At 43.5% G+C, this 13309-nt stretch overlaps 1 protein-coding gene across 1 annotated transcript in view; it reads left to right on the top strand.

Moving 5' to 3' along the window:
* Positions 1–4292, top strand: part of disc1 (DISC1 scaffold protein) — a 37838-nt gene extending 33546 nt beyond the window's left edge. The window contains exons 13-14 of the mRNA XM_076077145.1: positions 784–901; positions 2918–4292. Coding sequence (XP_075933260.1) covers positions 784–901; positions 2918–3126 — 327 coding nt within the window. The 3' untranslated portion in view covers positions 3127–4292. The remainder of the gene's footprint in view (positions 1–783; positions 902–2917) is intronic.
* Positions 4293–13309: the final 9017 nt, after the last annotated feature.

The raw sequence follows: 13309 nt of genomic DNA, 5'->3' as shown, positions 1-13309 counted from the left end.
TCAAACTGACCTTTTAGACACAAACAAGGGGAGTAAACATGAAGTGTGACTGAAAAGTAACTTCAGTTCTGGCGATTGGCATCCTACATCATCAGGACCCATGTTGGGAAATCAAATTCTGGTGACTGACAAAAGTTTATGCAGCACTTTAATGCCTCTGATGTGCATATTTATGTCTCGTGTCACAAAGCACTAACAAAGAAAGTATGAGCATTATTAGTATTATTAGACTGCAAATGGGCTGCATGTTCTGAATAATGACCAACAGGTAGAGAAAGAACTGAACAAAAGCACCTTTGTGTGCTCTCAGATGACCGGAGATGACGGAGAGTGCACAGACACAGGCTTCCTAGCCTACTGTGGTATCGCTTTCACACACTTTTTAATGGACCTAATGAACTAACAAAGCACAACAGTTCAAACAGCTTCTGACCTATCAATTCTACCCGCACTGACATGCATACATTATGCATACGTTATATACGTTACATGGCCAAATGCAGGCCAATTGTGAGATCACTTAATGAACAGAATTTAGCAGTTTGGCTTTTGATATCACGCTGCCATTGCCAAATGACTCCAGACTCCTCAGTATTCTAGTACTAAAACCCCCCATCTTTGTCCATATTTCCTTTTAGCTAGCTTGTTGTTATTGTCAGATAGACATGTGTTTATTCCTTTTCAATATCAGACCCATATATATTTGAACCATTGCAGCTTCAATCGTTGCTTCAATCATCCCTTTCTTTTCCTAACCACCATTTGATTCCTCTTCTTTGCCAGGATGGGTGCAGCGCGGCTGCAGACCTGACGGAGCGCTGCGAGCTGATCAGTGACAGGCTGTTGACCTTGGAAGATGAATTGCAGACGGCCATACTGAACCGGGATCAGGCCCTCACCCATATCCTTTCACTGCTCTCTAAATACACATACATCATATAAACTGACTGCATGGCATCTGTGTGTGTGTGTGTGTGTGTGTGTGTGTGTGTGTTTCTGTCCATCCATCTTAAGGACCTACTTTCCTCGAGGCCTTCCAACTCTCAAAAGTACACAGCCAAACTACCTTTAGGCGCCCTGATGTTCTGTGACTTTACCTTTTGAGGAAAGATCAACCTGTCTTATTTGACATTATGGGTCCATTCAGGGAGGGAATTGAAGATAAACTGGGATCAGAGGATTTTTCTCGACAGGCTGGACATGCCAACTGGAAAATGAAATGGTAAAATTCCACGCGAGGTTATTAGAGGGCGCCTGATGTGGGCTGCCAGTCGCCACGGGCTGAGATTAAAGTCGGCGAACAGGAGCGGCGCCTCGACAGAGAGAGGAATGTCACTGTAATGACTCTGCTCCCGTCATATCTTAACGTCCGTCCTCCTGCTGCTGACCCTCTCTCTCTCTCTCCCCTCCTCTCCTCCTCGCTGGATCTGGCTTGGAGGAAATTACAATATCCATGATAATGACTCAAATGAAGCCGTTGAAGCTGATTACAGGTCACAATAGATAATTTTCCGCGCTAATTAGAAAGCTGATTGGAAATAGATTGGTGTGTTTTTCTCGCTCAACTTTTCCCCTCTACACTGTGGGCTTATTAAGACAGATAGAAGAGGTGATATTTTAACACCGAGATGAGGAAAGATTTGCCATCTAACCTGCCGGTTTTTTTTTTTTTAATCTTTTTTTTAATTTTGTGTCACGTCTCATTTCTCTTCTTTCCAAACGGGCTGTCAGAAATACTCTCCTAGTCTGATGAAGATATCTATTTCATTGTAGGATCTCTAGAAGCTGTGCGTTACGCAGTGCGTCCTTCACTCTCTGTTGAAGTGTGGCCAGACTTTGTCCACATCTGATTAGAGATTCTCGTCCCCCCGCTGTGCTGTCAGAGGTCAGTACAGGCTCCTCATCTGTTTGCATGATATCAGTGCAGCCCGGCAGTCGGAGGCAGACGGATGAGTCTGCTTCTCTCCACCTCTCTGTTCCCGCGTCCTTACGTGCCATTCATCTCCGTCTTTGGAAGTCAATGCACTCGTGCAAATTCACCGTGGACACTAGAGGACACGGACGATGAGGGACAATATTGTTGTTGGGGTTGCAGAAATGGATCAGAGACCGAATTTGGGATGATGCTGCTGTTGCCATAGTGACAGGAAGATCAAACCTCCAGTCTCTAAGGGTCTTAATTGAGTCCCTTCTCTCGATACGAGGCGGTGGATGGACAACCACAGAGACTGGAATTTAGAAAACAAAAAGATGACTCGGCAAAACTCTGTCAATGGTTGTAAACGTCTACAACATGATTCTCAACTTCATCATCCTATCTGGACCACGCTGCCTTAAAAGTGTTGCGAACTGTCTACAGTTTTTATGAAAAGCTCTTTAACGGCTGGTTAATTATTAATGAGGACAATCTGTGTCCATTCAGACAGTGAAACGAGCCTTCAGGCCCCATCTGTCATCAGAGCCATCCCTTTGATTTACCACTTAAGATGGACACTCGCACGATTAAGTCGGGTTTCTAAGCAGGTTAAACAATCCCCCCCCCCCGCCCAACTGATGACAGCCTCTATCCCGTTTCATTGATGGTTTATGAATAATTTAGTTGGGCAGTGTGTTTGCTTGGGTCCCCACACCGTCACCCAGCTCCACAGACCAGATGAGCTCATGAATAGTGAATTGGACGGGGTTAAATAGGGTACGGCTTGATGATCTGTCCCAGTAATACGTTCGGTGGCCAAATTGGAGATTGATGACTTCGTCAGGTTGTCGCCGTCCTCTGCCATTACCGTTAACCATCGTCGGCCACAAGTGTCACATTAGCCCCGATACTCGTCTGCTGGCATGCTTTTTTTATTTACATGTTAATGTGATTCTCCGTTTGTGTCTGTAGCATCATATTGTTCCTTAACGCACGCTGCACAGTCGTTGGAAAAGGAGGTTCAGGAAGTAAAAGCCACTTTACAAACCATGCTCGCACAGCTCGAAGAGGAAGAAGAGGAGGAAGAGGAAGTGAACGGGTTACAAGATGACGACCTCATGAAGAACGGGACTGAGGAAGAAGAAGAAGAAGAGGAGGAAGAAGAAGAAGAGGAGGAGGACCAGTACTTTAGTGACAGCTGGGGCATTTGAAATGGATTTGTGTAGGGTTTTATGACCACTCACTCACACAGACCCGCTCTCCGAGAGGCTGACCTCAGCTTTGCAGTCGGAGTGACCCCTCATCCATTTACTGTAAAGCCTCTGTGGTACCGCAGAGAGCCACAGTACAAAGCCTGGGAGAGTCTGTGTAACATTTCATCCATTTAGAAATGGAAAAACATGAATGATTTGATATAAATGCAAAATATAAGACACTTTAATACATTTTTTAAGAAGATCCTCAAATCTCGCCAGCCTAAGTTTAACCAGGTAATGAGCGCCTCAGGCCAAAGCAATCATTTTTTAAAATTAGGATGTTTTTGCATTCAGGTTCTCGTCTTACAAGTGATGGGCAATTAGGTAGAATTTGTTTTTTCAGTATTTACTGTTCAAGCATTTTACAATTTAAGGTGATTATTTGGTTTATTGGGGGTGTTTTTCTCAGTAATGTCAGTTACACAGAGATATCTATCCAGAGTTTTTCAATTCAATGACAAAAATGCCTGAAACCAAACTGAATCACTAAACCGCTCACCACAACCACCTGTTTGAATTCTGGCCGAGGACCAAATGGACAAAGTAAACATTGTTTTACTGGTAACAGTCTCGCACACATGAACTAAAACGTAAGCTTAATCTTTAGGGTCAGCTCGGCACTTTTGTGTGTTTTCTGTACGATTGGACTCCAGTTACGTGTCATTTTGTCCATGAAATAACTCATTGGTGGTGCTACAGAATGTGAGCTAACTTGAACACTTTATTGTTTTGTTTTTTTTGTGTAGAAAAAGGTAATATTTAGAGTTTTTTTCCTCCCAGTCTTAAAGCACTGTATGCTGGGAGAGATGCTCTGCATTTAAAAATACATCCGTCACAAAAGTAAAATTGTGTCTTATGCATGTAGGAAATATTGAAGGATAAAATATCAGTTTGTTTTTCTAAAGTCTTTGTATCGATTGTACTGATTATGTGTATATTTACTTAATCCTCATTCCACTGGGTGTCACATGACTTCTTGCCAGAAACATTTTTGTACTTTCACCCATTAATCAGTTTTTTTTGTATTTTGTATTTACTGTGCAGCTAAAACTCGCTGTATCATATTTCATATTTATTCCTTACAGCAGCTCACTAATTACAGCATGTACCATTCAGCCTCATGTTGTGTCCCGCTGTTTCCTTCTTGTGTGGAGTTACAGCCCCTCTGCGTATTCTCCCTCGTATAAAATGTGCGGGCATGCAGCCAGGCACGTGAGGGCAGTGGTGACATGTAGGAGACATCAATACGGTAATAAAAGGTCCTCTAGTGAGGTCTTTAGGGGATACATGGGCTTCTATTGTTATCTCGCCTCAGCAGCGATGGTGTGGCTAATTGGGGGAGCGGCCTCACAGAGGACATGGTGTGGGGAAAATGGGATGATGTTGCTTTGTCTCCATCTGATTCTGCCCTGTGTTTTTGGAGCAGGGGCCTGTTCAGGGGATCCTCAGAGGCCTCGTCTGCAGTCCCGCGCTCTCTGGTCCGTAAACACAGCTGAGTGCTCAGGTGTTTGTTTTCCAGCAGCACAATGGGCCTTTTCTCCCTGGCAGGTTGCAAGCCACTTGCCAGGCCAGAAGTCTCCACATCTGTCAGCGTCAGGCGGCGTACATACAGAGCCCTGGCACACACACAGACACAGACACACACACACACACACACACACACCCCTCCCTGACAAACAGCCTCACCTCATAATTGAATCTGTGCTTGCGCCATACTGCGCCCCGCACGGCAGCTCTGCTCATAAAATGGCCACGAAAAAAAAGAAAGAAAGACCCCGATGGTTTTCAGCAGGCGGATATAGCAGGGTGAGATGTTTCCTGGTGTAAAGTGAAGGCGCCATGCAGTGCACGGTCCTTTGTCCCGGCAAGGTGGTTGCTATGATATTGCACAGCATTTTCCAAACAATGCGTCTTTGATTACGATTAAAGGAAGACAAAAGCAGGCTGAAATTACCACTGCTGTTAGCAGATTTTATCAGCTGTAGCTAGATAATTGACCTAACCTCAGCTTAGTTGATTGAAGTTTAGTTGACGTTAATGATTTTAATTACTATTTTAAAAAACGTCATCTCCGGCTAATTTTCCAGCTGTTCCTGGCCGACTTAAAATAACAACCCTCTAAAATGGGTTCTAAATATGCACGTACATGATCCATTACATGGCATTGTCCACCTTCCCTGCAGCTCCACTTCACTTCACATGCGGACAAATCCTAAAGATTGACAGACCTGCTGTGCCTAGTTACGGTTGCTAAGCTGTGATTGGACAATCGCTGCTCGGGGGAGCCGGTTGGCACATGGGTTGGATAGTCTCCTGGCAGTTTTCTGTTCATGCAGCGTGCAACTTTTCTACATTTGAGTAAATCAATCAGCATTAACGACACAAAACGTGCCAGTGAGGTGAGATGAATGCCTGTGTCAGATACTAATTGATTCATTTTCAAGAATTGTCATTTGTCACTTTTGGTTGACATGCACACAAACATGTTGAGTTGAAACAAGAAAAGAGAGATGGATGAAACTAAATAATTTAGCATCTAAAAATGACAAGTGATGCCCCCCCCCCCCTCCTTATCCACATGTTTCTCTGGATTTATGAATAATATTTCTTGACTGAATGAATGATTTTCGGAGTGCGTCTGTATCAGGGGATTTGGGTCCGAGATTTGGATTTGTTTTTTTGATACCCTGCCGAGTTGTTATGTTGTCTGACAGGTACATGTACAAACTCTCTGAACCAAGGGAGAATCATATCGTGTTGCAGATTTTCCTCTCGCATAGCGTCTCAGACACCACTAATGAATGCAAATTTAGTTTTTTTTATGTGTTCATGCATTTCACATCCTCAGAGATCCTTGTATGCTCCTCTGCAGCTGACACCTCCGTTATGTGTGTGCGACTGCATGTCAGTTCTGCTCATTGAGTCGGTGAAGTTAACTCTCCTGAGAGTGGCTTTTTGTGCAGAGCAAAAAAAAAAAACTGGACATTGAACTCACCGCAGCCAACTATTTACCGTGGTTTTAGGCGCTCATTCAAAGTTGAATAAATTCAACTGAGCATTTAAATAGGGAGGATATTCCTGTGGAATTAATAAGCGTTTGGATTATTTCATTACAAGTCTTCCCAACTCAAAATCTGCATATTTCTCTGCACAAACAAAAAAAACGGAGCAGCCTGAGCAGAGACTACAGGAAAATAGCCTGCCTTGTTCTTTTTCCTGTGGTCTGAAAATCACACTTAATTATAAACACTGTGCCAGTGGGAGCTGCAGTCTCCTCAGAAACAGACCTCCATCACTTATAGCTCCATTTTAAAATCACACAATTGGAGGAAATGCACTCAGAGGTGGAAGCACATGTGTACTCTTTATCTTCTTTTTTTTTTTATATCTAATTCACAACGCTTGCCCTTTAAGAAATTACACATGGTAAAAGTGAGGAGTGATTTTGAGGAGTGGAAGGTGTGCATGAAACAAGTGCAGAGATACATTTACAGATTCTGCAGGAACCCGATCAGAAATATTACTCCTTCACATATTTAATCATTCAGACTGAAGTTGAAATAATTAGCCTGCATGTGGATCTATCTGAGCAGGAAGACCCTGGGGAAAAAATAACAGAAAGTCACATTCAAAGATATATTTAAATCACTGCTGATTCTAGCAGCTGATATCATGTATTCTAGAGCGAATGAAAGGGTCTGAGGTACTGTGGACCACTGGGACTGGACTGATGGTGGGAAGTGTATGATGATGATACAGTGCTGAGTAGACGTTCATTGCAGAACAGGACTGTTCAATAGCACTGCTGTGATTAGCCCTTACAGCCTCACTCCAACTGCCATTCAAGAACATACTGTACATTACAACATCAGTGATCAAACCAAATCATGTTTCATCTCCCCTTTGCTTGCAGCTCTTTCCCGGAACAACTCCCCGGGCACACGATAAGTGATGGATTTTTGAGTTTCAGTTGTTTTGGAATAAATGAAGTAATGCGCAGACAGCATTATATGTTGGACAAAAAAAGCTGAATCAAAAATAACTACTGAACAAAGGAGCTCTATAGGTGCAGCTGTTGAGGATTTGATTTGTAGTTCAGCATCTGATTTCACCTGCTGATATCATCACTGCCACGCTAAATGGACGAGATGCTTTACTTATAGCCAACACATGATTGCATTTACCTTCTTTCATTTAGTTAGTGATATAGAGAGTGCTTATAGAGCTGGTATAATATTTAGGTTACTTATATTGTTTTCTTCCTCACTGCGAGTGCTGTAGTGGAGGTGACTTTGCTCAATACTGCGATACTGAAAAAGAGATTCAGAGGTTCAGAAACGTCGACATTCAACATATGACGTGGTGTGCAGAAACGTACAGTATCCCAAAATAATTCTGGCAACTGTGATGAAAACTGTATTACGTAAAGACAACACGCCTCAAATCAGTACATTTCTCTCAATTTAACTGACTGAACCTGAAGAAACGTGCTGAAGACATTTTGGATTAAAAAACAAATACTTCTGAATAGTGTCACATACTGCGTATTTAATCCCTGTTAGAAGTATAACAAGTGCTCATGTCAGTCTGCTGGCAATCACTTTAAAAAGCTTAAGCTTCTCTGCCCATCAGAGCAACGAGATCAAAGTCAAGAGGAGCTCTTGTGTGGCACACCATCTAATCTCCTTCGAAGGATTTACAGTATCCACGTTTCTTTGCGAGGCGTCACTGTCAAACCTGAAACAACAGTTTTGACAGTGTTTCTGAAAATAAAAAGGGTTTGGTTTGTTTTGAGCGTAGAGACGTTTGTGCTGCCATTCTCATGTGGGATATCAAAAGGAATGGGATACCCCGCTTTTAGCAAGCAGCGAAACCAGCAGCAGAAGGAAAGCAACAGAGAATTGATTATTACCCCCGTGTCCGAGCAGGAAAAACATAGTGTTGGTAATTCCTCCGGGGAGAGCTCCTTCATTTAGATCCACGGTGGAGCACTTCCTCCAAGAAGCCCAGACACCGGTTCACCTTGTAACGTCCCCAGGGGACGTGGCTGTCACTGGAAAGCTGAAATATCATGCCGGCTCTGCCATCCTTCCCACTTAGTCTCAAAAACAGGCAGGTACCACACCAGGGGGAGACAGGATCGATAGATCTGATGGATGGAGCTGGCTGCCTTTAGGAGAGGGCCGGGGGGACGGAGGGGAGAGTAATGAAAGCTCCTGTGAGCGATGGGGAGGTTTCTGCCATGGGAGGCTGAGCGCATGGCCCGCTTTCCTTTCACGAGAGCTGCCAGTCCGGCCTAATGAGACTTAGAGGGTTTCCTGTCCTGGGGAGGGACGGGTTGATGAGAGATGCTGCTTCTCAGCAGCTGTCAGTCTGTGTAGACCGGCCTGCACACGCTGAGGACGAGGAACGGGAGATATGACATTACCAGCACAGCGTGTGACGTTCACTGTTTTGGGGGCGTGGTTCTGAATCCAGGACTGCTGGTTGTTTTTATTTTCCCCAGCTAGATAAGTGTAGCCACGTGGTGCTCCAGGTGTAAGACAGTCCTGATTAATGCCTAAAGCTGCACTAATCTATGTTTCTATCATAACAACGGATCAAATGACTCGATGAAAGGGGTCGCTCGTAGTGATGAACCCACGGAGAGTTTTCACACAAGGGCCGATGCTAATGATGCTGGTTTTATGCTGAAGATGCAAATTACATGAATAGTGTTTTATTCAGGACTCGTTTGTTATGAAACCCTTCTAGTGTGAAACACTGAGCCCCCGCAGGCTGTAAAAAGGAAGTGGCTTGCTGCTCGATCAAGAACAGCAGCTCTGTTCATCTTGGATTCATGTCACTTGCAATTGATTCTAATCGGTGTGAAAAAGTTCTTCTTCTTTCACCCTGCAGCACAGTCCACTCCTCCGGTGACATTGCGTACAGTATGCCTAGTGTAGTTCCATTCCTTGTTTCATGAAAATATGGCTAAATGCAGTGCACTCATGTCACACTATCTCCATCTTCAAACGCCCAACAGGAAGTAGATTTTCTATAGTATCACTTAAAAAGGTCCAGTGTGAAGGGTTTACTGGCATCTAGCAGGTGAGGTGGCAGATTGCGACCAACTGAAGCTTCTCCCGTGCGTCAAGCTTGTAGGAGAACTACAGCGGCCGACGCAAAAGTGCAAATGTCCAAAATCTAGAGCCAGTGTTTGTTTGTTTGTTCTGGGTTACTGCAGCAAAATGGCGGTGCAAAATGGCGGACTCCGTGGAAGTGGACCCGATCCGTATGTAGATGTAAACCGCTGATATTCAACCTCAACACCCAAACAAATATCCTCCTTCAGACCCCCCTCTCATTGTCACTGCCTTTCTCCATATACATCGATGGCCTTTCCTCTGTCCTGGTAACGAACGTCCCCTGTGATCGGTTAGTACTGGACCAATACATCATCAGTGAAGGGCCACGTGTGTGTGATTTTTCTATCTACTTTCAGTAATCCACACATGTCCACAATCCACGTATTCTGCCTTATCAAACACTTCCTCTGTGACCTCTGTGACCCGATGTTAATGTTATTTATCTGAGGTCTTTTGACATCATAGATTACTGTGTTGACCCTTGGTTGGCATCTGACTTATACTGCCGGTCCTGTTGAAAGGGGTCACTGACTGGGTCACGCTGATCTCATACTGGAGAATTAAAATATTTATCACTTTCGGTGTGAGTGAAAGTATTACGTTAAATTGTGTCTGTGACGAACAGTCTTCACACAGAATCATGGGTCTCTATTACTGGACGGTGACTCTGTGTGTTCACTCATGCCACACATGTGCATACACACACAATTGAGTAAATTTGACAATAAAACACGCTATTTATAGCAATTTAGCCTTGAGACGTGCAACATTGTAAAACATGTGTCAAGAGCAGCTATATGGGCCCTCTTAAACTTTCCCATCCTTTGCAGCGCTAACACACAACAAACAGATGATGAAGAGCGGCCCAAGGACATTACTGCCATTTAGAATTTAAAAAAGGAGGCGGGGGGGGGGGGAGAGAAGAAAAAGATGGAGAGTGACAGAGGAAACAGATAGCGATGTGAGTACTCCTGTAGGGAGGATGTATATCTATAAAAGATGCAGGCTGTAACACACATCTGAGAATAAATGCCTGTTGGAATATGCAGCTCCTCACCAACAACAACACAAAGTCGTTGTGAAATGTTTCGCAGTTTTCACAGGAATGCGTGCCCCGAGATGTAATATTAATCATTTTTTGCAGCTACAAATGTTTGGAATTACAGCCGCCTGCATCGGCTTGACAATCACCCGGCATGAATTATCCAAATGAAATGGAAGTGGTAAACCTAGATAAGCAGACTCACTCCTACAGGAGACAAGACATGTTTAAATGGTAGCATCAATATTCATCACAGAGCTTGGATTAAAAGCTGCATATTGAGGGGGGGGGGGGGTGACGACGACATCTCTGTGTGTTTGCTGAGGGATTGTTCTGGACAGTGGATTTCTTAAACTAACTTAATATATTTTTCATGTTTGGAGATCACTGACCTGCAGGCTGAGTGTATTTAAAGAACAGCCTTGTTTTAATGCCCTGCTGTGATTTGACCTCAGGCGGAAACTTTGGTTGACAAGAAGACAATCTCAAGTGACGCATTTAGGATACAAGACGAACGTGTAAATCTCAATTTGTGTTAAAATCAATATAGTACAAACTAAAACAAACAAAACACGCCCATGGCTTCAAACCAACTGTATTTGTCTAATTTAGTCAAGTTTAATTGAATCACCTTGACAGTGTTTTTGTCCTGCAGTGGTTCCTCTTCATACGTTAGTTTGCTCCAATGACTTTCACAACTGTATAAATAGCTACAGGGGCACCGGAACGCTGACTGTTACAATGTTTTGTTAAATAACTGACAGGTGGAAGCCTCCTCAATCACCAGAGGAGTCAGAAACGTGCTACTTTATACCAATTTGATTAGAGTGGTGCTTAACATTTATAGATCAAGTCCAATACATACATTCCAACCCGTGTCAAACACCCAAATGCATATATTAAATCATCTTAATCACAATTAACCTCATGGCCACATACAGTATATCGTGTGTTGTAAGCTGGTCGCATGTCACACTAATAATCCATGTATTTATGGGTATTTTCGTGTATCGCCAGAGCCCATCTACATATCTTTTAATCTAGGCATACTCAAAGAAAACGCAATCAAGTATAATAACGTTCAATGTTTAACAGAATTCAAATCTCTAACCATGTTATGAAGGTAGTTACATTTGTTCTTCTGCACATGATTATTCATTTCATGCTTTCAGCTTAATATGAGGAAATTACCCGCACAAAACGTCACTTGGTTTCTAGTGTATCGTAGTTAGAATTAAATGGGCCTTTAATGATACAGTCTTTAAGTTGCAAGTGGGAGCTCAGTGTGGATCTCAACACAAACAGTAAGCTGCTTAGCATTATAGAATGCATATAGCAGACTGTGTGTATGTCCATATACCGTTAGATGTGTGTAGATGTATTTTTAAACCCAGCTAGGGACATGGTTACAAATTTAGTCCTGAAGTATCTCATCAACAGATTAGCGTGAAATCAGGAAACCATCTAGTTATAATATAAATGTGTCCAATACTTTGCTTTAGGACCAAATACCTGCAATACTAATGACATTCCCACCAGCGTCAGCTGTGCTGCAGATTGGCAAATGTTAGCTAACGTGCTAATGTTAGTGCTAACCCGATAAAGCAGAGTGGTGAACATGGTGAACTTGATAAACATCGGCATGTTAGCGTTGCCCTCTCTGTGGGCATGTTGGCGTACCAGAGCCAGAGCCACAGTACAGCTGTAGTCGCCTTGATTCAAGTGCTGATCCTCTAAAATGTTTGCTACAAAATAAATGCTAAGTTCTGTCTTAAAACGGCGAAAGACAAGACCAGAAAACAGTACACTACGTATCTCTATACATGAAAAGAAATGAACAAAACTAAAACTGTTAAACCTTTGAGGAACTCGTCATGGTAGAAAACAATCTCTTTGAAGTCACCTCAGTGTGACCCCCCTCCAAAGATCTGCACCTGCATGGAGAAATACAAACTGCATTTGGTCCTCGTACCTTACTGACCTTGTCCAGTCTGGAACATCACACAACATTAGCAATTTTCAAGGGCACAACCAGCAAACAGAAAACATCCAGTGGCACTAGGAGTTGAGGTCTTTGAGGTTTATTAATATACAGCTGGCAGATTAATAATATGCAGAGGGACCGAGGAGGGAGCTGACACATCCTGCTCTGCAGTCGGTCCACTGCGGAGCTATGAGGTCACTTTGTCGCGTCTCCCCTGGGAGGTTTCCAAAAGCAGCCATTCCTCCCGCAGCGGAGGAAGAGAACTTGAGGAGCCCTTTGTAAACACTCTGGGGAATCCGTCTCTGCGTGACCCCCGAGGTCACGGACACAGGGGGAACGTCTGCGACTGAACTCTACCTCCGTCTTTAAATAGGGCATCACAGATTTTTGCCCCATTTCTGTTCTCTTTGTACATTTTCTGCATGTATATCTTCCACTGGGCTTCATTTAGAGGGAAAGGCATTTTTCCCTCTAAAAACGAGTCTAAAAACTAACACACACACACACACACACACTTCATTATTCAGGCAGAATCTAATTAATTTAGCATCCAATTTAAGTTGCATCTGATTTGCGAATTATCTGCAAAGGGAAAAATGGTCAAACAGCAGCTTCTGCGTTGTTTCTTCTCTCGTTTATTCTCACAGCGCATGTATAAAATGTCCTGTATAGAAATCAATTGAGCCCTCCAGCATTAATGAACTGTCGGCCCCGGTGAACATCCTGTTATTGTTGCTGAGGGAAATACAGGAAAAGAGCATGAACAGTCGCCCTGGGAGTCTTAGCTATGCCAACTTCTCTTTGTTTTTGTTGCCATGGCGCTGGCTCATCCATTCCTCACATTTCTGCCTGGCATTTCAGTCCAGATAGTGTTACTATTACTCACGCTCTGTAAGACCCCCCCCCCCCCCTCCCTCTCTTTGTGTCCCTGTGCAGTCTCCAGCACACCGGAGTGCCCCATCAGCACCGCCGTGCCATCTGCAG

This window comes from Anarhichas minor, unplaced genomic scaffold (assembly GCF_050575085.1).
Source record: "Anarhichas minor isolate MPS153535 unplaced genomic scaffold, ASM5057508v1 ptg000058l, whole genome shotgun sequence".
NCBI classification, from domain to species: Eukaryota; Metazoa; Chordata; class Actinopteri; order Perciformes; family Anarhichadidae; genus Anarhichas; species Anarhichas minor.
Note: the sequence above shows the minus strand (reverse complement) of the source record. Positions and strands in the feature narration are given on the sequence as shown.